The 22,417-nt window shown below is 33.5% G+C and overlaps 6 protein-coding genes across 6 annotated transcripts; 3 read left to right on the forward strand and 3 right to left on the reverse strand.

Annotated features, from left to right (window-relative positions):
- Positions 1-228: 228 nt before the first annotated feature.
- On the forward strand, positions 229-786 carry HELRODRAFT_88037 (hypothetical protein; the record flags this gene model as incomplete). The annotated part of the gene is made up of 2 exons (XM_009029752.1): positions 229-383; positions 612-786. Coding segments are annotated over 2 exons (330 nt in total), but the record flags the coding sequence as incomplete, so codon positions are not given.
- Positions 787-2,360: 1,574 nt separating this feature from the next.
- HELRODRAFT_88075 (hypothetical protein) lies at positions 2,361-2,669 on the reverse strand (the record flags this gene model as incomplete). The annotated part of the gene is made up of 1 exon (XM_009029757.1): positions 2,361-2,669. The coding sequence occupies one exon, from the start codon at positions 2,667-2,669 to the stop codon at positions 2,361-2,363; it is 309 nt and encodes a 102-aa protein (XP_009028005.1).
- A 519-nt stretch (positions 2,670-3,188) lies between these two features.
- Positions 3,189-3,809, forward strand: HELRODRAFT_88068 (hypothetical protein; the record flags this gene model as incomplete). The annotated part of the gene is made up of 2 exons (XM_009029755.1): positions 3,189-3,284; positions 3,672-3,809. The coding sequence occupies 2 exons, from the start codon at positions 3,189-3,191 to the stop codon at positions 3,807-3,809; spliced, it is 234 nt and encodes a 77-aa protein (XP_009028003.1).
- A 2,535-nt stretch (positions 3,810-6,344) lies between these two features.
- On the reverse strand, positions 6,345-8,229 carry HELRODRAFT_180534 (hypothetical protein; the record flags this gene model as incomplete). The annotated part of the gene is made up of 5 exons (XM_009029835.1): positions 6,345-6,397; positions 6,752-6,934; positions 7,085-7,355; positions 7,491-8,062; positions 8,214-8,229. 5 exons carry the CDS (start codon positions 8,227-8,229, stop codon positions 6,345-6,347), a joined length of 1,095 nt encoding a protein of 364 aa, XP_009028083.1.
- Positions 8,230-9,340: 1,111 nt separating this feature from the next.
- On the forward strand, positions 9,341-17,668 carry HELRODRAFT_193911 (hypothetical protein; the record flags this gene model as incomplete). Its single annotated transcript, XM_009029836.1, has 19 exons — positions 9,341-9,602; positions 9,810-9,901; positions 10,111-10,361; positions 10,648-10,807; positions 11,271-11,371; positions 11,554-11,804; positions 12,065-12,276; positions 12,664-12,809; positions 13,052-13,190; positions 13,309-13,539; positions 13,835-14,023; positions 14,158-14,288; positions 14,376-14,401; positions 14,545-14,596; positions 14,694-14,922; positions 15,438-15,556; positions 15,680-15,730; positions 16,031-16,179; positions 17,583-17,668. 19 exons carry the CDS (start codon positions 9,341-9,343, stop codon positions 17,666-17,668), a joined length of 2,877 nt encoding a protein of 958 aa, XP_009028084.1.
- Positions 17,669-18,540: 872 nt separating this feature from the next.
- Positions 18,541-19,139, reverse strand: HELRODRAFT_88135 (hypothetical protein; the record flags this gene model as incomplete). Its single annotated transcript, XM_009029764.1, has 2 exons — positions 18,541-18,726; positions 18,984-19,139. Coding segments are annotated over 2 exons (342 nt in total), but the record flags the coding sequence as incomplete, so codon positions are not given.
- Positions 19,140-22,417: the final 3,278 nt, after the last annotated feature.

Genomic DNA, 22,417 nt, shown 5'->3' on the forward strand with positions numbered 1-22,417 from the left:
TAACACACACACCACACACACACACACACACTCACACACACACACAAACAAACACACACAAACAAACACGCTCGAATGCAAATACATATATACATTTACAATAATTTACATTCTTAGTCTACGTACACAATAAAGACGTAAATACGAATAAACTATACACACACACACGCATACATACACACACATACAAACTCACACACACACGCACATACATATACACACACTACGCAGAACGTCAACGTAACGAACTTTTCGAGTAGTTGGAATGATGGCATGGCATTTTGCGCCATAGTACACCACTTCTTGCCCAATAGTTTCGACTACACATCCCTGGACCCCCAAAATACCCGGCACAACTTTACTCTCGCTTTCGATATTGCAGAGTTAGTCATGATTAGTGTCGAAGAATTTGATTTTCTTAATAATCCTTAGAGATTTTTGTGTATAAACTTTGTCATCATCATCGTCGTCATCATCAACATCTTTGTCATCACTATCAACGATAACCGACTTACCAACAAGCAATTTGAAATGTAATGTAATTTGAAATGTAAACGTCAATGAATTCGAATTAACATACGACCTTAACCTTCAATTCAACTGACCAATAGGAAGCAAGCGAGCATACCCCGGTTATTGGACGTGGAGGATATGGTGATGATGAAGAATCCAGATTGGAAATGTGTCTTCATGTACGTTGAGAGCATGTACAGGGCTTTCATGATCAATAAGACCCACCAGCTAGTGTCTACATCACCACCACCATCATCATCATCATCATCGTGACTGTCATCATCATCATTATCGGATTGTGATTAATATCATCACCGTCATCAATCACATCATCACATTTTTATTTGTCGTCATCATCGTCCTCATCTTCATCACCACTACATCTTTATTATCATCAGCCCTATTTCAAGCGGACACGACCTAACCATCGTCATTTTAACCACAGTTCTTCTACACAAAAGCGCAAATTTTGATTCTAGCTTGCAAATGTTTTTTCTAATTAATCAGTTGACATTAATTGCTGATAATTATAACTAATTATCATAATTAACTCGTCATTAATGACGTCATTTTTTTCTATTTTCGTTTGCTTGGCTGGGTTTTTAATGTCTCTTTTTTAGATTTTCTTCTTCAGGATTTTTAAACTTAAATGCGTTTTTATGTTTCTGTTTTCCAGTTTGTTTGCTATAACTTCTTATTAAAACCAATTAAATATTAGATGACCAATTAATTTAGATAATTAACAACGACATATTTATTTTATGACAAGTTCATTTCAAATAACATTACAACTAACTACGTTTGACATATTTTCTTTTACAAGCGTTTTTCAAGTTATCAAAAAATCAACTACACACACACACACACACACACACACACACACACACACACACACACACACACACACACACACACACACACACAAACACACACACACAGAGCATATGTATGCTATTAATGTTATCAATTTTATTACTATAATTAATTAATTTAATTTTATTACTATAATTAATTAATTTAATCAATCATATCACCTCATTAACTATTTATTAATCATCTTAATTATTTATCATCGTCATATCAATATAATTTTAAGTGTGTGTGTGTGCGTGCGTGAGCCGATCTATCTGTTAAGAGCAGAAATCAAGTAGTTAATTTACTGATCATTAAATGTATGTGTTTGTGTGTACGTGTGTGTACGTTGCAGTATTAAAATATTTTATTAATTCAACTCAATATAAATAACCATGTAAATTATTTGAGATAATTCAACAACCTATTTATATTATTTTATTAATATTATTTTTGAGATGTTTTTTAATGAATTTTTTTGAGAAAAATGAAATGAAAATGTAATAAACCAGGGTTTGTTGTTATGGCTCATTAATTACTATTTGCACATTGAAAACTATTTCAGAAAAAAAGATAATATAATCAATGTCAATCATTTTTATTATATACATTAATGACAACTTTAATAACTATCTATTAGTCTAGAAAATGAATCCCTTTGGGTTAAATTCCTTGGAAGATTATTATTTTAGGGTGAAACGAAAATAAAATGAGCAATTGAACCAAAATAAGAATGGCAAAAGTACAATTTTGAAGAATAGCACTACGATAAGCATACAGCATTTTATAAGATATAAATAAATTTTTTATTATATAAATATTTTATAAACCATAGAAAATACAGGCTTAACAAATACATTCAATGAATTAATGAACCCTAAATATAATATAAAATTGCCAAGTTGTATATAGATAATTCTTTTTTTGAAAATTATGTACAAAAACAAAGGACAGTAAAATAAAAATGACTCATTGTTTAATTATGATCTTTATTGTCACTCTTCAGAAAACAATTTCTTCCCCCTGTGATTAAAAACATAAAAAGAAGTCCTCGAATTCATCGAGTCCCATGTCCTATTTTCTAAATCTGCCACTGCCCTGATCTCCCTGAATGACCCGACAACTTTGCAGACCCCACAACATGTCAGTACAAGAGCAAACAGGGTCTGGATTAAAATGTCCATTGGTAGATTAGTGAATTCCTGTTCGGTCATTCTCAGGTAGGATCTGTGCTGCGCAGCTGAGTAGGCAGCATGGAATAACGTGATCATTCCCACCGTGACAATTATTTTACCGAAAGACATGGACATCACTAATTTTCGAATTAAGTTGTGACCTCTGTAAAAGTTTTCAAAATTATTTTTATAAAAAATAAAAATAAGATTGACAAAAATAAACTAATTTACTTGACTAGCTATTGAAAAACTTTTCTAAGCGTTCAACTCGGCCTGACCAAAACACGAGACGAGTGTTAACTTAGGTAAGAGATACCAATGAAGGTGTGAAATTAGACATTATCTAATACATTTTGTACAAAAAATATACTAATTTTAAGTTTATTTTGTTGTTTATGTAATTTGTTTTTATATCTAATGTTTGTAAAAATTTTCAAGTTAAATCTAATCTTTGTTTCTACGTTTTGGCTTTTTTTTGTGAAACTCATTCGACGTTGGCCTGATTACTATTTCGATAACTTTTTTACCTAAGTTTCCTTTTAAATCCAGTTGTTGGTTTAATAATTAATTAATTAATTAAACTTTAATTTAATTTATTTAAGTTTATAATATAATTTTATTTAATCAATTTTTAAATTTATTTAAGTTATGAAGAAAGCCGATGAGATTGCGACCTGTCCGTACAATCCGGAGCACAAGGTTCTTCGATCTAGATTGTCCTATCACATAGTCAAGTGCCAAAAGGTAACATTTTTGATTTATATTTGAAAAATTTACCATCATTTAAAAAATTAAAAAGTAACAACAATGCAACTGATTAAAAATTAAATTAATAAAATTAATTTGCTAATATTACATTACTAATGTTACTAATTACTAATCAGATACATTCGGACTGTTAGTATTAAGTATAGTATGTATTTGTATTAGAATTAGTAGTATTAATTTCTTGATTCTACTTTTCAAAAAAAGTTGTTAATATAATTTATAATATTATCATTTATAAAGTAATCTAATTATTAATATTAAATTAATATATCTATCAGTCTCTATGCTATGATCTACTAGAATAATATAAATAATGTACGTCACGTAAAAATATTAGATAATGTTTAATTAAATTATCTCCAGACATACATAGGGGAGCCTAAGAAGACATGTCCGTTCAATGCTCTACACATCATCCCTGCCTCTTCATTTGAGTTACATTTGCAGGTGTGCCCTGACAATGTGGGCCTCGATAGGAACATCTTTATGAGTAAGTTTTAACTGGCCCCACCAAATATATTTCAAATTTTTTAAAACTGGCATTGCTGTTACATCTCGTTTCTACATCTCCTATCATTACAATTACATACATTTATTTTTGCCCTAGTTTGTAATCTATATTTGTATTATATTCTTTTATTAACTTTATGATGTCTATTTCTCCAAAAAACACTTTGTCAAAAAACTAACAGAGAAAATGTTTTGTAATTACTCTAAATCTCACTTCAGTTTTATTTTCTAAACTGTCTAAAACTACCAAACTCAACTAAGCAATGAAGAAAATAGAATGTAGTGATTGAATTTTTTTGTGGTTCAGATCACTTTAATTAATTGCGATCTTCCAATTAACAAGTCTTCACGTATTTAACTGTATTTAACATCTAAAAATACTATTTAATCAATAATAATAATTGTATCAATAAACACATGAAATTAAAAAGAAATTATAGAGAAAAAGAAATAAGAAAAAAAAATAAGAAAAGTTATTTGTGATTTTTCAAACATTTATTGAGAAGCCTTCTCAAAACACGCACACACAAACAGGTAGACCTCAAAGCTACGTACCCCAAGCCCCGCCACCCTCAAGACCAACCAATGACAACGATTTCTACTGGGACAACGACACCACACCGCCAACTGACCAACCAAATCAACCAGCCAACTAATCAGTTTTAATTGGATAATTAAATTTGTCAACGCATACACTGCTTATTGTTCTATAGTTCAATTCCCGGTCACTGTGTAACTTTAAAGTTTAATTTGTCCCCTAATTCACAATGTTAATAATAGATAATATTTCGCTTTTTTGTTTAATGAATATGATTAGTCAGATAGATAGTAGATCGCTAACACTTGAGAACACATTTCGAATTTTATGAAAAGGTACCAAATATTACATGAGAAAGGTTTTTCAAATGTATGAATGTAAATAATTGTAATAATAAATCCTTCAGTAACAATGTTGTAGTAGTTGATGTGTATGTTTGTGTCTGTGTGTGTTTGTGCAACAATGAATTAAGAGACAGTATTACATAAATTTAGATAACAAACAAAAATAAATTCAATTAACATTCAGAAACAAAATTTCATAGTTCATAGTATATATACTTATACATACGTACGTATATGTTTATGTATATACTCGTATATTTGTATATATATATATATATATATATATACTGGTTGTACGAGAAATACTACAACTTTGTATTATTTCTTGTACAACTTGTATATATATATATATATATATATATATATATATATACACATGCATATGTATGTATACATATATAGTTACTACAGCATATTTCTTATTAAAACTTTAATAAATTAAATCATATACTGGACATAACATTAGAATACTAGATTGACAGACGCAGACGCACACACACAAACACACATATATGAGAATAAATATATATAATAAACTGAAAAATTATCTATATAGTTTTTTTTCAATGACGTTATCGTTAGTAAATAGATTTTATTCCAAAAATTAATGACTACTATATCTCACTCTCTCTCTCTCTTTTTTTCTCTCTCTCTCTTTTTCTCTCTCTCTCTTTTTCTCTCTCTCTCTTTTTCTCTCTCGATTTATCATTATAGCATTAACAATAATAAGAGATAGAGTTAGTAGTTATTTCTGTGTTATGTAGTTATAAAAGTATTGAATGTATGCATATGTGTGTGTGTGTGCGTGTGTGTGTGTATACGTGACCAAACTCGAAACGCAAACATTATAGATCATACAGAGATATACAAACAAACGTATGAATGATGTACACACATTTGTATGTGTATGTATGTACCTGGATATACAAACATACGTATGAATGATGTACACACATTTGTATGTATGTATGTGTGTATATACATGGGACATACGTAGATCAAACAATGCAAAAGACATTATGTTACTGGCAATAGTTATTAAATCCTTAATCATGTAAGTAAGTAAGTAATAATAATGATAACAGATGACAAAAAGATGATAACGATGGTGATAATAATAATAATAACTATCATATGAAAAATAAGTGTTTATCAGACACATAACATCTTAGAAATGATATCAGAAATGGGTGATAATGATGACGATGATGATCTGATTATGATCGATGTAAAAATTGATGATAGTGATGTTGATGGCGGTGATGGTAATGATCAGCAAGCTAATAATAATAATAATAATAATGATAGTGAAGATACTTAGTGATGATGAAAATAATAATGACGATGCCGAAAATGATGAGTAGAACGTTAAAAATGATATTAATATAGAGTCAGGTGATTCTATGTAGATAGTAATTAACTGTTAAACGTGGTGTTGAAGTGTAGTACCTCTGGTATTTGATCTTTGCTATCTGCAAGGTAGAGAGAAAAATAATTTTCTTTATTACAAAATAATTGTACCATTATGTATTTTCATGTCTGGGGTAGAAAAACTAGAGCCCTCTAATGCACGATGATGGACAACATGAGTAGAATGTAAGCAGTGCCAAACTGCCAAGCAATGCATGCAACATCAATGCTTTCTTATCTCATTTTGTATCTTGTGAACTCCATTGCTTGTTTGAATGGACAAATGCCTGAGACCAGAAAATAGAAGATAGATAGATAGATAGATAGAATAGATAGATAGGATAGATAGATAAAAAGATAGATAAAACAGAGTATAGATAAAAGTGTGGATGGACCATAAAGATACAATAGATGGATAGATAGATAGATAGACCTATAAAACAGAATATAGATGGATAACAGTGAGGACCATAAATTTATGAAACAAAATATAGACAACAGACTGGGCCCAGAAGATATGAAATAAATAAAGCATGGATTGTGCAGAGGTCGCCATCCCTTCCTCAGTGCCAAGTAATCCTTACTTAATCTGAGTCAAATTTGAAGAAAAAAATGTTGAAAATGTTAGAAAATGTTCAAACCCTGCAGACGAATCTTTGGTTTCCTACCTCTTTTCTGCTGCTTCTTCATAGAGGGAATCTTCGGTTCCTTGGCGTCCCTGATGCGTCGCCTGGCATAGTTGACTTGGTGGGAGAACGTTTGATTGATAGCTCGCTCCGGGGGCTCCAAGCAGCCCGATTCTAAGCAGAACTTCCTCATGTATGCTGTGTGTGGTTGTTGGTGTTGTTCACGTGTATGTATGTGTGTAATGTGTATGTGAAGATGAGTGTAGATGTGGATGTATGTGCAGTGTTGATACAAAACACATGGGAACATAAAGTTGCATGAATGCAAGCAAGTAGTGGAGATCAAACCTTTGCAAGCAAGAACTTTTGTGGGATCCAGTGGGAATTTGTTGGAGACATCTTCGGTGGACTTGCAGTTCAGTCCCTGCCCCCTCGAAAATGCAAGTTCCTCCCATGTGAACACCAATGGGATCAGCCTTCTGAGTACGTACAGGGCCCCATTGTCCTTGTGGGACAGTCCCTCGTTCACTACGATTTGTAAGTTCAATTTGTTGACGAAAATGTCATAATTGGGTAGCAGCTGGACGAGTTTGTTGTCTGGTGGAGGTATGGACTCAATCTGTAAACATCAGAAATTCAATTTTAAATCCATTTAATTTATCAGGTTTTGATGTTGAATGCAAACTTTTGCAACCTACATAATTATATTTATTCAGAAAAAAATAATGTTAGCAAAAAAGTTAAATAGAAATACTTTAGGCATTCCAAGTAGACCGGAAGCATTAATGTCAGTGATTTCACCACTGACTCGACAACGATCCGGAGTCGATGTGATGGGACTGCATAAGTTGTTGACATCATTCATCATGGGCACCCCGGAAAACATTGGTTTCGTGTTCTCCCAACCATTTTCCATGTTCCACATGCTGTTGTTGTTGCTGCTATTGTTGTTGTTGGTATTACTATTGTTATTATTGTTGTTGTTATTTTTATTCTTTAGCAATTCAGCCTGCTGTTGATCACATTTGCACTTTTCGACTTGCTTCATTAACTCGGTGTTGTCCTGTTTCAACTGTTGGATCTCGAACGTTACCAGGTTCTTGAAGTCACTGAGAGACTGTTTCACTGTCGTCAGCTCCTTCTTGATGGACTCATAATCATTCTTCGGCAGGATAACGAACGGTGAGTTGTCCTGGTTCTCGTTCGATAGGAAGTGGAACATGGAGGTGTCGTAGTGGTGCTGCGGCTTCAGCATTCGATTGTCGTTGTTTTCCATCATTCGCTGGCTGCAGTCCCGTGATCTCGGCAGATCCATCACATTCGGATCTGAAAGTTTTTAATTATTAGTTGCATTGATTAACGAACATTCAACTAATATTCACTAATTAGACTTTAGAGCAGTTCACTGATCGTAGTATTTTAGCGCTGGGGTTAAAAATGGATGATGCGAATTTGATAATTGGAACGAAAAACTAACTTAGATCGCAATTCATATCGATTCAAGATACGCAAATCTTATTGGAGATTATTTTTGAACAATTTGACATTTTTTAAATAATAAAAATTATCAAAATAACGATTTGAAAATAAATCAATACATTTTGTTTGGACTTATTTAGCTGAGAAAAAAATCATATAGCGCTCAACATTCTTATTAAAAACCAACTGGCTGATAAACCATCGTAAAGGAAGGCAAGAATGGCGACCAGCAGGTGTATATTTTGTTTTTTATATCTTCTGTGTCTAAACACTCGTTCATCTCAACAAACGACTGGACCAGAAAGATACCATATAAGAATAGAAAGTCTTAGGGTCGCGATGCCTTGCTCCAAACAACCAATCATCCAACCAATCATTCAATCAATTATTCAGTCAATCAATCATTCATGCCATATTTCAAGACATCGTTTTTTAATTATAAATTGAAAATAAGCGTTAAACTAAACACAATTCACAATTACGTGATTCTAATTCATGTATCATGAGCAAATCCTTAACAAGAATTAAGCTATCAATGCGTTACCATGGATACTAAATTGGGATACATATACGCGCTCACACTCACACACACACACACACACACACCACACACATACATACATACATACATACATATTATACATACATATATGATACATACGTACGTACGTACATACATACATACATACATACATTTATACATACATACATACATACATACATACATACATACATACATACATACATACATACATACATACATACATACATACATACATACATACATACATACATACATACATACATACATACATACATACATACATACATACATACATACATACATACATAAATAAATAAATAACACATATATATATATATAAGTATTTTTTGTTTTGTAAACAAGCTATGTTGAACCTAAATTACTATTATTAAAACAATTTAAGATTGAATTATTAACTGATTGATACATCGTTAACATAATATCAACTACAATCAAAAAAGCGTTAGAACGAAAACAACAACAACACTAACATCAGCAGCAGCAACAACAACAACAACATCATCACCAACAACAAAGAACAAACAAAAATAGAAATAATTTAAAAAATCACACAAAAATAAATGGAAAAATTAACTAAAACCATTCCCACAGCCAACATCATCATCAACAACAACAACATCAACAAGTACAACATCAGCAACAACAACTACAACGCCAGCAACGACAACAACAACAAAATCAACGACAACCCACCAAAAACGTCAGACGAACGCATTACAAGACAAATTTCCTCAAAAGAATGGATTAAATTATTTGGACTGGAGAAGAATAAACTGGACATGAAGAATATTTTGAAGCGTGTTGGATTTAAACACTGCAGTGGTTATCTATTATTTGCTAAAATATTCATTATTTATTCAATTAGTGTAAATAATATGATAAATTATGCATATAATAACATGAATGAGTGAATGACCAAATGAGTGAATACATGATTGCAAAAATGAATGAACGCACGAACGAACGAACGAACGAACGAAAGAACGAACGAACGAACGAACGAATGAATAACTCCCGATGACGTTACAGATTTCAACGAAGCCTTGAAGATGCCGGTATGTTCGAGATACGGTACTCGTATGTTCCGTCGGTATTTCAACAGGGATGGGCAGACGTATAATGTTTGTTTGTTTGTTCGTTCGTCCGTTTGTTTGTTTGTTCTTTTGTGTCGTTTGTCTGTTTATTTAGTATATCTTGGTACATATATTAATTTCAAATCGCCTAAGCTCCAAAAATATGTTCAAACTTTACAAACATAACTTTGCTTTGAACCTTTCAGATGAATGGTTTCTCAAAAATCTTTTTTAAAAAATAAATTTCGACACTCTAGCTTGTCCTATCCCCACAACAACTAACACAATTCGAATATCAAATACTTGAATTAATCGATTTACTGGAGAACCGACTGCGATGGTTGATGTCGGATAGTCGGAGAACATTCGGTATTATTCTAGAGAAAAGGGTTTGCATTGTAATTGACGTTCACGCGTATGATGCTGACGTCATGAGGAGCCAGTTTGATGTCATTGTAGCAACTCTTAAGGAGCAAGTTTCCTTAACGAATGAGTTCAATGTGTTGAGGTAATGTTTGAATGTTACACTTTTGTAATTCAATCTCTACTTTGATAATTAAAGTAGAATAAAGTGAATTGAAGTTTAATTCATGTATAAATTTATCATTTAACTAAATTCAATCGACTTTTAAATCTAATCCCATCATCATCATTATTATCATCATCAGTACCGTCATCATCATCATCAACAGTATCATCACCATCACCAACAACAACAACGCTATCATCATCACCAACACCAACAACAACACTATCATCATCACCACCACCCTCACCATCACCGTGCTGGTCAGAGTATCGCACACAGTTGAAATGTTCAGCGAAGGTTTCATAGTGACGTCATCGGAATCGGTGGAGAGATGTGTGGAGTGGTTGAGGGCTCGCCAACCGATCGATGAAACGCACATCACTGATATTGTAAACGCGTTCAGTCTCGCTTCTAAACTGAAACATGTATAGAATAAAAACATTTGTATAGTGCAATTTGTCAATTTGTATATCTTTTATAAATTCTCCATAAGAGCTTTTCGTCCAAAGTTATCAACTAGAAATTATTTTCCTTTAGATCCAGTCGGTTTATTTGTTCACAGATGGCAGGACGATACGAAACCACAAAGAAACATTCATCAACAAGGTATAAACATGCCAAAAATAAAGATAATTTTATGAATAAATTAACATAAATTAGTTTTAGTTAATCCATACATAATGCATTAAGCCAGCTAAAAATGTAAAGAAAGAGAAAAAGAGAGAAAAAGAGATAGAGAGAGAGAGAAAGAGAAAGAGAGAAATTGAACTTTATGTAAACATAAACAAATATGAATATATTCATTTGTTGCTGGGTTCATCATATTTCACGCACGCTGATCAACAACATTGGGGACGAAAATTCAAAAAAATAAATTTCTTTCGACAGATGTCATCGATGTCGACTGCAGTCCACATCGTCGTCAGCATGTGCGATGAAGCCGACACACTGGCGTTTCTGAAGAACATCTGCAATCATTTTGACACCAGGTTGCTCGTGTTGTGATGATGATGATGACGTTGCTGGTGACGATGGTGATGACGATGATGACGTTGTCGTTGGTGATGATAGGGACGGTGATTGTGATGACGACGAAGACGATGAGGATGATGGTGGTGATAATAATGATGAAAGAGATCAATCAATTAGAGATGATGACGACCTTTATAAGATTCCATGCATACTCGATTGTGCTGCAACTACAAACTTATAAGCTGAAAAACGATACCAACAACAACAACAACGATGGGAATGATGGTAAAATGAGATTAGTTGCATGTACGAAAAAACATGGAGGGTTCCCGGAAGGTGCCGGAATGTCCCAAGAGGTACTTGAAATTTTTGACGAGATTGAAGAGGCTAAGTATAATTTGGATCAAGTGAAGGCGATACTCAATGAACAAGTTGGACAACTTAATAAAGGTTGGTCTGATTTTTTGTATTTTGATTGGTTGATTGATTGATTCGTTCGCTCGTTCATTCATTCGTTCGTTTATTCGTTCGTTCGCTAGTTTGCCAGTTCAACAGTCTGTCCATACATCCATCTCTTCATTCTTACATTTGATCGTTTTCCCGCTTTTTCATTTCTTTTTGGAGTGATTGATTGATTCATTTAATCATTCACACACTCATTCATACATTCATCCATATTCTTTCAAAAACATTCCACCCCAAATTTGAAGGTTTCAAAAGAGAGCCAGAGAAAGAAAAGTCGACAAAGTTTTCGAAAGATTTTAGTTTGTCATCGGCTGATTGGCTGAGAAAGCACGGATTAAAATCGAGAAAATTGTTATTTTATGATGCTCTGACGGAAGTGGCGTTCAGACACGCGGATGAGAAAAATGAAGAAGATGATTTTGATGGGGGGGATGCTTGTAGAGCTGCCGTGGTTAAGGTTGGGTGGGTGGGTGGATGGGTGTTTGTTGCCGGGTGTTTTTTATTTACACATTTATCTGTTAATCTGTTTTTTCATTCATTCATTTATTCATCTATCTTTCGATCTTATGTCCAATAATCATTCATCAACCAGTTAATTCATTCATTCATCTATTTATCATCAGTCAAGATATCAATCATTCCATTCATCCATCCGTCCATCCGTCCATCCATCCGTCCATCCGTCCATCCATCCGTCCATCCGTCCATCCATCCGTCCATCCGTCCATCCATCCATCCATCCAACCATCCATCCATCCATCCATCCGTCCATCCATCCATTCATCCATCCATCCATCCATCCATCCATCCATCCGTCCATCCATCCATCCATTCATTCATCCAGAGACGGCCGGTTTCAGCAAAGTATTGCGGTAATTTCGTGCACATGAAATGGCATGACGATGACGTCGTCCACATCCACCTAACTGAAGACTTCCACAGGAACTACCTGACCAAGATGCAGACTGCCCTGCTCGACCTCAATTCAAGGTTTGGGTTTAGTATTATTTTTACTATTACTATTATTATTATTATTATTATTATTATTATTATTATTATTATTATTATTATTATTATTATTAGTAGTAGTAGTAGTAGTAGTAGTAGTAGTAGTAGTAGTAGTAGTAGTAGGAGTAGTTGTTGTTGTTGTTGAAAGTTACACTAGAGGTTGATAGTTACATGTACAACACGTTATTCTACTTCGCCGATCGATCGATTGATATGATTGGCAGGTTGGAATGGCTGCAAACCGGAAGTAGGAAAGTATTCGGAGTTGTAACCGAGAACCGCATCTACATACTCGTCGATGTTTCGAAGCGGATGAGTTTTCAGGGAAATTTTTTGAAAGAAAATTTCAAACTACTACTCCAAGTTAGTAGCATTTTTATAAATCTACATCAATATTTGAGTAGAAATTGTTGTTATTATTTTTATTATTACTATTGTTGTTGTTGTTGTTTGTAATGTTTTATTGTGATTTCCAACGAAGGAGCAAATTAAGCAGAAGCAGAAGTTCAACATAATCGGTATATCATCAGCGCCTCAACTCTGGAAAAAGTCGATGGTTAAAGTTAGCGAAGCGAATATCGAGTCGGCGATATTTTGGTTTAAAAATTTGAAATGTACCGGTTCTTGCAACCTGGCGGATAGTTTGAGGTACGTCCTGAAGTGCAGCCAATGTACTGGAATTTATTTGCTCCTCTCCGGTCTGGCTGATCAAGTAGATGATGAATAATTTTTTTTTCTCATTTAAAATTACTCAGAATTTTTAAACAACCTTCTGAGATTGTGAATTTGAAGTTTAACACGCACGCACGCACCCATACACAAAATCATTACATACACACACGCACACATACGCACACACGCACACAAAATCATCACACACATAAACATATTACAACCAAGAACCTTTTTCTATTCGAACCATATAACTCCGACTCAAAGTCAGACATTCTGAAACAGTTTCAACACCACAAATTTTAAAAATCAATCATATATGACCTAACTAACAGCCTCCCGCCTTCTTATTGGATGAAATCAGGTCACAAAAACAATGCCCGCCAATCAATACAATGGCATTTTGCTGCTCGGAGGGTAAAGTGTTGGAATTTTTAAAAAGTTTGTCCAACGAATCGAACGGAAGATTTCATACATTCAGCACTGATGACTTCAATGGTGATGCATGTTGCGATGTCTGCGAAGTTAGAGTTGGATGATGGATTAGTTGGATTACATTTATTATAACTACATAGTGAATTGATTTTATAATATTCCTAATTTATAACCATAAAATAAATTTAAAAAGTCATTTAAAGATCATATTTTACAACGTCAGAGTGATGACATACATTTGGTGAGGGATGAAATCGAACTGGCGGAAATGACGTTAATAAAAGTGACGTCACTGAAGAATGAATGTTCAAATGTTCCTAACAACAACCACGCGCAAAGACAGCTGGCGAATAAGTAATGTTTACGTTTGAATATGACGTCATCCATACATACAAAGATATGATATTGTGTCATAATCTGCACGCATAATTTTTTTTTCAGTATCAAACCTCGATCTAAATCAGCAAGTATGAATTTTTATAAATTTAAGTCTATTTTAAATTATTGTATTCAGACAATATCATTCAGTCATTAATTAATTAATTCATTCATTCATTCATTCATTCATTCATTCATTCATTCATTCATTCATTCATTCATTCATTTATAGCGATCGTGAGAAGAAAATACAGTATTGACGAAAGCAAGCTCGTTCTTATTGAGTAATAATAATAATAATAATTATTATTATTATAATTTTTATTATTATATTGATATTATTATATTTATTATTAGCTAAAGATAAATAATTTCAATTAGCCCAGATTTATTATCAACGAAGGAATGGCTGAGCCATTTTGGATTGCTGGCCCAAGGACTGACTTTAAATAACTTTTTGAAAAATGTTATTTTGAATGATGGTAATGATAAAAGAAGTGGCGAGGGTGCTAAAAAGTACCCTGATGTTGAGGGTTCTAAAAGGTACCAACAAATTGATAGCTCCAGAAATCACCCAAATTTTGATAAAATCTTAAAGCTATTACTAAAGGTTAATAGTTCAATTTTTACTATTATGCTATAACCGCGGGAATGATCGAATAGCGCTATATTATTTATTATTTTATATTTGTAATCTTTGGATTGAAAACCATAGAGTGTAAAGAAATATTGTATCTATGAATGTAGAATCGGACTGTGAATGGCAATGACTATGAATGAACGTATTCAGCAGTCGAGGTTTACAAGGTTCCTAGCAAAAAAGCGAAGTTGTAAATGTAGTTACTTGGATTAGTTTATTGTTTCTATTACTGTTGGTATTCGAATAAACGTTCAACCAAGTTTGCGTTTGAAGCAGTTGTGTTCATCTATCTGAACTCTTGACTACCATTGGAAGCTACAACACTGGTGTCGGAAATATAGAGATCATTGAAGTAATAACATCGGTGTCGTCGGTTGCGAGGTCAAGGACTTACAACATTATTAAATAATTAAATTAGTAAATTAGTAAATAATTAATTGATTAATTAATTAATTTATTTATATATTTCGTGTGAATGTGTGCAGATTTTGCCCAAGAAGATGGCGACAAACCTGGAAAATAACATTAACGTTGAGGAGTTGAAGAATTTGGATTTTGAAACTTTTGAAACGGGCCTAACGCAGTGCAAATCGCAAATAGAAAAGTACCAGTTCATTATTATTTTATTATTTCTACGAATTACTGTTATTATTATTGTCTTAAAATAAATAAAAAAATAAACACTTTTTTGTGAGTAAAATGGATTTTTAAAAAAATAAATTCTCAGACGTCTGGACACGATGATTTGGAATGTTTTATCGAATAAGCAGCGCAGAAGGTAAGTCATTTACATTCCAATAAATCGAAAGCTCTCCATCTTTTTCTTTCTGTCTCTTGGTTTCTTTCTATCTTTTTTCTCCCCCTCTCTCTCTCTTTCTCTCTCTTTCTTTCTTTTTTTACTGACTGGATATCTCTTTTTCTTTTTGTGTCAGTTTTTTCTATTTCTCTCTTTCTCTCTCTCGCTCCCTCTACCTCTTTCTCCCCCTCTCTCTCTCACTTTCTCTCTTTCTCTAAATGTTTTTCTTTCTTAATGTGTTGTAATCAAATAAAGTACGATATTATTACATTATTATTCTAGATTCCAATTCAAACTCTGCTCGTTTCGGCAGCACAAGAGGGAACTGCTGAACATCTTGGAAGGCGATGGCTGGCCGGTACGTAGAGATGAAGTCAACCTGCTGAACGACGAAGCCACCAGGTGCCTCATACTCATTGAAAGGATCGACAGTTTGAAGAAATTAGTCCATACCGACTGGTGAAAAATTATTGGATTTCTATTGCGATAATTTTTAAAAAATATTCATCAACTACTCCGTATTTTTTTTAATTCTTCGCGAATGAAAATTTCTCGCCGGTATTCGTTGTATCTCCAACAGTAATATACAATTATTCCGATAATAATTATTATTAGATACGGTACGTAGAGATGACGCCGACCTGCTAAACGACGAATTATTATTTTTATAATAATTATTATTATTGTTATTATTATTATCATTATTTCACGTAATAATATCAATTATGAAATTAATACGTAGAGCGCGCGTGTGTGCAGCATACTACATACCTGACACGTGACTGAATGCCTAAAAATAGCCTCATTATTTTGACTGCGGTGCAAAAAGCAAGTCACGTGATGTGATGACGATGGCGTCGAACTGTTCCCTATTCGTCGTCGTCATCATCGTCATCTTTCTTCTCTTCTTCTTCATCTTTTTTTTACCCGAAACCTTTTTATAATAATCGTTATCAACATCGTCATCACCATCCTTCTTATCATCATCATCACCACCACCATCCTCTTTATCATCATCATCACCACTAGCATCATTATCATCATCTCTGATATCAGAAGCAGCAGCAGTAGCTGCATCGTCGGCGCGTCACACTTTGTCAGTCACTGATTTGTTCATTTATTTCTTTCGTTCATTATCGTTCCTTGGGCGAGAAACGATGATGACGACGACGATGATGATGACGATGATGATGACGATGATGATGACGATGATGATGACGATGATGATGACGATGATGATGACGATGATGATGACGATGATGATGATGATAATGTTGATGGCGACGATCAATGTCTTCAGTTCGTCATCATTTTCAACATCATCACCGCCAAAAACGCCACCATTCTCATCATCATCAGTACAATCATCATTATTACCAGTACAATCGTCATCATCATCACTAGTACAATCATCAGCATCATCATCACAATTATCATCACCAGCACAATCACCATCATCACATTCATCATCATCACCAGCACAATCATCATCATCATCAGGCTCTCTCATTATCCAGTTTCGCAATGGGTGTTCAAATCATTTAATATTCTCTTGTATCTTTCTTTCTTGCTGTTGTTATTATTATTATAGTTTAATAATCATGGTTTAATTATTATGTTATTATTATTATTGTTGTTGTTTTATTATTGTTTTATGATTATTGTTTTATTATTATTTATTTAAATATGAAATAAAATTAAAGATAATAATCCAAAAATTATACGAACTGAACGAGATTCCATCCATCATTATTATTGTTATCATTATCATCATCATTATTTATAAATTATGTACATATTTCATGAATTATTCTATTAAAATTACAAATTGAAGAATTGAAAAAGAAGAAGAAGAAGAAGAAGAAGAAGAAGAAGAAGAAGAAGAAGAAGAAGAAGAAGAAGAAGAAGAAGAAACAATAAATGTACATCGAAAGCGAAACCAACAAAAAATCCAAACAAAATTACCAAAGAATAAATACATAATCATAAATCGAAACTACAAATTTTTAAACGCCATATAATAAGGACACTGATTTTTACAGCAAAAAATGTATAATAATGACAATAATAACAACAACAACAACAATAATAATAATAATAACAATAATAATAACAATAATAATATTAATAATAATAATATAGTAATTGATATAATTATTATCATTAACAATGATAAATGATGATAGTAGGAATAGTTACAATTGACCGTTTCTTTACATATTGAGATCTCTATATACCTATCAAGTTATCATTATCATAATCGCCGTCATCATCATCATCGTCATCACCACCGATATCATTACCATGGTTACATCACTTCAATCTCGTCATGACGTCATCATGACGTCATCGTCGTCGTCAGCAATAACAACGTTATCATCGTAATCATAATCGCAATCGTCATCATTACCACCACCATCATTACCACCACCATCATCATCATCGTGATTGATGCCACTAATCATCTTTAGAAGAGTTAATGTTATTGTTGTTATCGCTGGTCGCCATCATCATCTGCTCCTTCTGGTCCATCACTTCCTGCCTGTTAAAAACTTGGGATTTCTGAATTCCTGGTGATGATGATGATGGTATTGATGATGATGATGATGTTAGTGATGATGATGATGATGGTAGTGATGATGATGATAGTAGTGATGATGAGGGTGATGATGATTTAGGCAATGATAGGTAACAGTGTTGATTTATGTTGATGACGACGATGAAAAATGATTTACAAAAAAATCTCAACCAATCAATCAACCAATCAATCAATCAACCAATCACGTTTGCCGCTAACCTAGCAGCCACGGAGCACACGATCCTTCAATCCCATTTTTGGCAGTTTTCAAAATGGTTTCCGGAAGCGGAAGGGAATGTCGTACCATGGCTCCGTACAACCCGTATTCCGCCATGATGCTACTTTTCCCCCAAGTTTTCTCAGTTTTGCGCCATTTCGCCCTTCTATTTTGAAACCAGACCTTTGTGTATGTGCGTGCGTGTGTGTATATGTGTGTGTATGTGTGCGTGTATGTATGTGTGCGTGTGTGCGCGTGCGCGTGCGCGTGCGTTCGTCTGTCCACTGTTTACATATTTACGTTATTAAAATTTGTGGTTTTCGTAAAAATTTGAAAAGCAATAAATAACCAATTAAAATAATTTAATTAATTAATTAATTAATGACAGTTTATTTATAATTCGCCTATAATTTTATTGATAATAAAATATTTTATTCTACCTGGATTCTATCTTCTGGCAGACTGGTTCGTATTGAAAGCATTTCACGCTGGTTTACGTCGGGATAGTGGGCGTCTTTGAATGAACGTTCCAACTCCTCTTGCTGATAACTTGTGAAGATGGTTCTGTGGTTGGTTGGTTGGTTGGTTGACTGTTTCGTTGGTTGGTTAGTTGGTTGGTTAGTTGGTTGGTTAGTTGGTTTGTTAGTTGGTTGGTTAGTTGGTTGGTCAGTTGGTTGGTTGATTGGTTGGTTAGTTGGTTGGTTGGATGGTTGATTGGTTGGTTAATTGGTTGGTTATTTGGTTGGTTAATTGGTTGGTTGGTTGGCTGTTTGTTTGGTTGGTTGGTGTTTAGATAAGTTGGTTGATTGATTGATTGAAAAACAAATTTCATCACCATAGACCATCAACAATAGCATCACCACCAACAACACCAACAACAGCAAAATCAAGGAACAACGTCATCTCAATATTAATAGAAATTCATGCGTACTTCTCACCCATTCAAATGTCATTCTCTAAGTATTATCTCTCTCTCTCTCTCTCTCTCTCTCTCTCTTTCTCTCTTTCTCTTGTCCATTTCTTACTTTCTTCATCAATTTACCTCTCTCTCTCTCTTTCTCTCTCTCTTTCTCTCTCTCTTTCTCTCTCTCACTCTCTCTTTCTTCATCTCTCTATCTTTTTTACCTATCCTTATAATTGTGTAATGGTTTTATTCACACAAAAATACTTACAAAAATATGCATACAACACATGCCAACACTTGAAAACATAACACATACACACGTGCATTAGAAAACAAGCATACAAACAAGCGGACATACACACACTCACACAAACACACAAAGACATATACACACACACTCACACAAACATACAAAGACATATACACAAACAAACATACAAAGACACACACACGCACTCACACACAAACATACAAAGACACACAAACATACAAAGACATAATTATCATTTTGTACTCATTGCATTTGACAACACGCACGTGTACACGCAGACGCAAATCGCGTGTTACTGTCAAACCATCTTAGCGTTTTAAGCAACATTGCATTACTTCCTAATACAATACCATGCGTATTTCTCTGCATTACGTATGCTATATACGTAATACCTCATGTTTTTACTCTACTGTGTATTCAAATTCAACTCTTGTATTTGTAGGTACTTACTGTGATGTGAGGTTCGTCTTTGATAGTGTATGCATTCAGCATCTGATGTATTGTAGGTATATACACGTGTGTGGTGTATGTTTATATGTGTGCGCATGTGTGAGTGTGTGTGCGTTTGTGTGTGTAAATGTGTGTGAATGTGCGTGTTTGGTGTATACGTGTGTGTGTGTGAAAAACATGTACAACAACATCAACATTAACAAATTTAAAATACAAATCAATCTAAATATAGGCAAAAATTCCCATAGAAAGCGCATACACAACACAGACATACACACGCACACATACATACACACACACTCACATACATACATACACACATACATGTACACACACATACATACACACACGCACACAAATACATATACACACACACACACATGTTGTGTTGGTCGTACTAGATATATAATTAATAACTCGCTGCTCTTTTCATGCGCAGAGATGGGGCCGAAGATTTTGCGAGTGAGTGAATGAATGAACGAACGAACGAACGAACGAACGAACGAACGAACGAACGAATGAACGAATGAACGAACGAACGAACGAATGAACGAATGAATGAACGAATGACTAAAAGGGTAATCAAATAAACAAACAAACAAATGCCCTGATGTGATTTTATCTTAAAAACCAAACAACTACATTTAGCTCTACTTAATTTAAAACAATTGCTTCTTGTTGATGACGACAACAACAACAAAATAATAATAACAACATTAATAATAACAACGTTAATAATAGTAATAATAAAAATATCACGACATAGGTGATGAAGATGATGAAGATGATGAAGATGGTGATGATGATGATGAAATAGAGGGTTAAGATGATGATGGTGAAGATGCTGATGATGCTGATGTGTTTGTTTGTTTGATGATAACGATCATTCAATTAATAACAATTAGAAGTAATTGTAATTGAAGTCAACAATGGCACAAAAAGGCACTTAAAATTTTTCAAATCCATTCATTTGCCTACTATGACAAAATAAAAGCCGGGCAGTAATGTAACGAGTGAATGAATGAATGAATGAATGAATGAATGAATGAATGAATGAATGAATGAATGAATGAATGAATGAATGAATGAATGAACGAACGAACGAACAAACGAACGAACGAACTAACGAATGAAGGAGAAAAGAAATGAATGCATGATAACCATAATGACAGCGTTACCAAGCTTGTAAGGTAAACACAAATATAATATTTATCTGAAAAACTGCAAATACAGTAAGATGGCATCGTGATCATCGTCGTCATCATCACCATCGTAATTCATTATTATTATTAATTATTATTACTTATTATTATTATTTATAATTATTATTATTTATCATCATCATCATCACCATCATTATGTAATGACGGTAACAATTAAACTAATTAGGCACAGTATAGAATAATTTTTAGTGGTAAAATCAAAATGCTGCCAAAGATGTCACGTGATGTCTTGCCGGGCAAACATACAAACGTACATACATACAAACAAACAAAAAAACATACATACATGCATGCATACACACATCCATACATACATACATACACACACACATATATACATATATACATACATACACACATACATACATATATACATACATACATACACACACACATACATACATACATTCATACATACATACATACATACATACATACATACATATATACATACATACATACATTCATACACATAAATACGTGACGTGGTCAACCATGGCTAATAAAAATATTTGCACAGAGAGATTCAATTGTAAGCCTGGATGTTGATAATTTTTCTAAATGAAATGACGTCATTATTATTTTGACTGTTAAACATTTATTATTATAAGTAGTAGTAGTAATAGTAGCGCAGCAGTAGTAGTAGTAGTAGTAGCAGCAAGTAGTAGTAATAGTAATAGTAGCAGTAGTAGTAGTAGTAGTAGCAGCAGTAGTAGTAGTAGTAGCAGCAGCAGCAACAGCAGCAGTAGTAGTAGTAGTAGTAGTAGCAGCAGCATTAGTAGTAGCAGAAAAAGAAAAAGTTAAAAAAAGAGTTTTATCTAAAAAGTGATAGATGGATAGATGATTGAAAATAAGGTAGGGAGAGAGAGAGAGAGAGAGAGAGAGAGAGTGAAAAAGAAAGAAAGAGAGAAAGAGAGAGAGAGACAGAGAAAGAGAAAGAAGGAATGAAAATCTGTCTGTAATCTCGATTGGCCCACTTTTAAACACGCAACCCAACTTAACTGGTCACCTTCATCTTTTCCCTGG

This window comes from Helobdella robusta (assembly GCF_000326865.2).
Source record: "Helobdella robusta unplaced genomic scaffold HELROscaffold_62, whole genome shotgun sequence".
In the NCBI taxonomy this organism is placed as follows: Eukaryota; Metazoa; Annelida; class Clitellata; order Rhynchobdellida; family Glossiphoniidae; genus Helobdella; species Helobdella robusta.